The 4,789-nt window shown below is 41.8% G+C and overlaps 1 protein-coding gene across 1 annotated transcript in view; it reads left to right on the forward strand.

Moving 5' to 3' along the window:
* Fancd2 (FA complementation group D2) overlaps positions 1-4,789 on the forward strand; it is a 64,765-nt gene that overhangs the window by 15,704 nt on the left and 44,272 nt on the right. The window contains exons 13-14 of the mRNA XM_021191243.1: positions 2,190-2,333; positions 4,374-4,508. Of these exons, the coding sequence (XP_021046902.1) occupies positions 2,190-2,333; positions 4,374-4,508 (279 nt within the window). The remainder of the gene's footprint in view (positions 1-2,189; positions 2,334-4,373; positions 4,509-4,789) is intronic.

A 4,789-nucleotide genomic window follows, 5' to 3' on the forward strand; every position in this document is an offset into this window, starting at 1 on the left:
TTGTGTTCCTGCAGCTGTCCTGCCTTCTTCCTTTGATTCTGCAGCTGTCCTACCTTCTTCCTGTGATCCTGCAGCTGTCCTGCCTTCTTTCTGTGTTCCTGCAGCTGTCCTGCCTTCTTTCTGTGTTCCTGCAGCTGTCCTACCTTCTTCTTGTATTCCTGCTGCTGTCCTTCCGTAGCTGTTCTGATAATGTTGGGTGTGTGGAGAAGGCAACCCAAGAGGGGTAACTTGCCTGTGACTGGTCTTACCTACTAGTTCTGGAAATGACTTTAGTCTACAGTGTTCAGTAGGGTCTAGGAGATTGTTTCACTCACATGAAGTTATAGTCCAAGAAGCAGTACCCTACCGAGGTCATGAGTTCAGGTCCCGAGTCTATGGTTAGCCTTCCTTCCACAAGGTGCAGTTGTCTTTTTGATTTTACTTTGTCCACGTAGTCCTGACCTGAGTTGGTTAGTCTTTCCACTGTAGGACAAACAGTGGTACTGGATCTATCCCCCACTCTCTGTGTCTTTCTCTGTCTCTCTCTGATTCTGGTGTGTGTGTGTGTGTGTGTGTGTGTGTGTGTGTGTGTGTGTGTTTATGTGTATGTGTGTTCTGTGTGGGGTGGTATTAGTTTGTGTGTGGGTGTATGTTGTAACACTGCACTCCAGGATGGCTTAGAACTCACTGTGTTTGTTAAACTGAAGATGATTCTCCTGCCTCACCTTCCATGTGTTGGAGTCACCATGTCTGACCTCTGTGAAGAATCTTGATATCTGTCCTTCTGTGTACTGGTTCTTTCTTCTGAAGGCTTTGCTTTAGTTGGAATCTTTTGTCTTGTGGGATTTCTGTTAGTTGAGTGTGCAATTATTAGATGACAGTCTTAAAAGTTTCTATGATATATAATAAACAGTGGAAATAAGGAAGGTTTTTGAGACAGAGTCTCATCCAACTGCCTTCAGGCTCACTGGATAGCTGTGAAATTGACCTTGAGCCCCTGATCGTCCTACCTCTACTCCCAAGGGCTATGGTGACAGGCATTTGCTACCATGATTACTTGAATATAATGTTGGAGCAAGTGATAATCTAATTGTTTATTTGTTTTTACACAGAAAGTAAATTCATGCCCTTTGATGCCTTTATACCTAATTTTTATAGACTTGTAAGCAAGAACATAATATAAACAATAATATAAACATAAGTTATATATTCTTTGAACAGTTTTTTTGTTTGTTTGTTTGTTTGTTTTTCAAGGTCAGTTTTCAGTGTAACAGCCCTGGTTGTCCTGGAACTCGTTCATAGACCAGGCTTGCCTCAGACTCACAAAGATCAACCTGCCTCTGTCTCCGCAGTGCTGGGATTTAAGGCATGGTGTAGTGGGTCTCCTTGAAGATGGTATTGTAGGTGTTGTGAGCCATTCCGCATGGGGCTGTGAACTGAGAGCCCTGGTCCCCTAGAGCAGCAGCAAATCCTTGTAACCACTGACCCGCCTCTGCCTCCCCTTTGTAAATGTTGGGTCTTTTTGTGAAAGCTGTGTGTGTACAAGCACAGGCGCACTCCTATAAGAACAGGCATGTGCATACGCATGCGTGTGTAGTTTTCACACTGTCTTTAGGAAGTATAATCCTACTGTGGTTAGTGTAGTGCAGGTTGCTTATTTTCTTCACCATCATCACCACGTATCAGAAATGCCTTACTGTGTTTAAAAGCGGGTTAGCTGAGCCAGAAATGGTGGCACATTCCTTAATCCCAGCACTTGGGAGGCAGAGCCAGGTAGATCTTTGAGTTCAAGACCAGCCTGGTCTACAAAGTGAGTTCCAGTGCATCCAGGGCTACACAGAGAAACCCTGTTAAAAAGCAAACAAACAAGCAAAAATAGATTGGCTTATACTGTTTTTTTGTATCTCTGTTATATTTTTAAAACAATTATCATAAATTATTTAACTTTATATTGATGAACATTTATAATCTTTGTAACTTTTCTTAAAGCACCTTTCCTAATTTTGAAAGTATATAATTTAAGTTCTCAATATTCTGATTTTTTTTTTTCAGGAACTACCAAATGATAATAGTTGTTGCACTTTATTTCTCTGAAAAGTGTTTCTGGGTTTTGGAATGGTGTGTGAGCTCCGTGGGTATGGAGTAGGCAAGCGAGTGTCATCGTTGTGTCTTAGAGAAGAGCTGAGCTCTGGTGTGCTGCTCTCTGACAGGCTTTGGATGTGGTGATGCTGCTCATCATCTACAGCACCAGCACGCAGACCAAGAAGGGCGTAGAGAAGCTGCTGAGAAACAAGATTCAGTCAGACTGCATTCAAGAACAGCTGCTTGACAGTGCGTTCTCTACACATTACCTGGTAAGTGTGAGAGAAACGGGAAGTAGTGGGTGCAGGTGGAGACATGCCAAGAAGATAATAGATTGACATTTTCTTCATCATGTGGAAATCTCACAATACCTTTGTCTGCTATTGATCTTTGATAGGGAGCTCAGCATGTTTCAGAGCAGTAGATTAATGGCTTTGTTGGGTTGGGATGATGATATTAATGAGTCAGCCTAAGATGGCCTTTCATCCTCTCAGAAAGATGTTAATGAAGTTAGTTTATCTTGAAATCTCTAACTCAAGTTCTTTTCCCTTTTGGATCTTTTTTCAAAAAGATTTATTTTGCATATGTGTTTATGCCATGCCCCTGTGTGTATATGCCACATGTATGTACGTGCTCTTGAAGGCTGGAAGAGGACTTTGGATCCTCTGGACCTGGAGTTACAGGTGAATGTGAGTCACCTGACATGAGTGCTGGGAACCCAACTTGAGTTGTTAGAGGAATGGCAAACATGCTTAACTGCTGAGTAATCTCTCTAGCAACCTAACTTTTTTTTTTTTTTAATTTATTTATTTATTATATGTAAGTACACTGTAGCTGTCCTCAGACACTCTAGAAGAGGGTGCCAGATCTTGTTATGGATGGTTATGAGCCACCATGTAGTTGCTGGGATTTGAACTCAGGACCTTCGGAAGAGCAGTTGGGTGCTCTTACCCACTGAGCCATCTCACCAGCCCGCAACCTAACTTTTTAAAATGTGTTTTGATTTTTTTTTTATTTTATTTTTGAGAGTCTCACTATGTTGTCTTGGCTGACCTGAAACTTGGTATGTAGACTAGGCTAATCCTGAACTCATAGAGATCCATCTGCTGGGGTTTTTTGTTGTTGTTGTTGTTATATTTTTCTTTGTTGTTTTTTGTTTTGTTTTGAAAATGACAGTATCAGTAATGACGATGGAATTACTAAAGTGATTTATTTTGGATCCCTCAACGTCTTGTCTATATTACATTATTTGTGGAACCTGGTGACTTCTCTTATAACAATTATTTAACAAACTTAGTTTGGAAGTCTGGGGACATAGCTCAGTTGTTAAAGTGCTTGCTATACAATCACAAAGACCTGAATTCTATTCTCAGCACCCATATAAAAGCTGAGCATGGTGACACACATTTACAATCACAGTACTGGGCAGGTGGAAATATGCAGGTCCCTGGGGCTCTCTGGTCAGCCAGCATTTGCTGAGCCCCAGATCCCAGTGAGGGGCCCTGTCTCAAAGAAAAAAGAAGTGAATATGGCTACTGAAAACAACTTCTGAGGGTTACCTCTGCCCTCCACATGCACGGTCATATGGTGACCAGCATACATACATACACACACACACACACACACACACACACACACACACACACACACAAGCTCAGTTTGGGCAGCATTGAATGTTATAGACTGAACTTAAATCGTAACTGGAACAGAGCAGCCTACCAGGGAGGCATATGTCTGAGTGAAGAAACTAGAATCTACTCAACCTAGTGTGTAGTTCCTAATTGAACACATAGGAACTATGTGTTAAGCTTATCATTTAAGTTTTTTGAACTCCAAGGTTAGTTTTTAATCTGTTTATGATCCTTTGCGAAAAATCAGAGTGGTGAAGGATTATTTTGGGTATAATTAAGACTCCTTTTGTAAACTAGCAGTACATTAGGCCCTCACTAGATTGGGACTTGGAAGCACAAGGTTCAGAGCCCAAGGCCGTCTTGTGATTACAAAGTTTGAGGCCATCTAGAAGACCCATCAGGAAGAAACAAAACCCAAACACTGTCTGGTTGTTTTCAGTGAAGTGAGAGCAGGGGTTGGAGCTGTAACTCAGTGGTCAAGTGTCTGTCAACCATGGACCAGGCTGTGGGCTCTGCTTAGTGTGAAAGCTAGAGAGCAGCGGCTGACGGCAGAATGCAGCGTGTCCACGCAATGACACAAGGCCCGACAGCTTGTTCTCTTTGGTGGCAGTGGTGGCTGTGGATATTAGCACATTTGGTCTACATCACCGTTTCCTAGTCTTTTCTCTCTTCCTCTTCCAGGTTCTCAAGGATATTTGCCCATCTATTCTTTTGCTGGCTCAGACTTTGTTTCACTCTCAAGACCAGAGGATAATTTTGTTTGGCAGTCTTCTGTACAAATACGCTTTTAAGTTTTTTGATACTTACTGCCAGCAGGTATGTCGAGACATTTATATGGATAAGGAAGAAACAGGATATGGAAAAGTATAATTTCAAATAAATTGGATGTATTCTGAGGTATATTCTGGGTGGTTAGGTGACATTGAAGGGGAAATAACTTTAACCAGTAGCTTGGAAAACTCTGTATTAAGCCAGCCATAGAGATGCACATCTTTTTTGTTTGTTTGTTTGTTTGTTTTCGTAGACAGGGTTTCTCTGTGTAGCCCTGGCTGTCCTGGAACTCACTTTGTAGACCAGGCTGGCCTCAAACTCAGAAA

Source organism: Mus pahari, chromosome 2 (genome assembly GCF_900095145.1).
Source record: "Mus pahari chromosome 2, PAHARI_EIJ_v1.1, whole genome shotgun sequence".
NCBI lineage: Eukaryota > Metazoa > Chordata > Mammalia > Rodentia > Muridae > Mus > Mus pahari.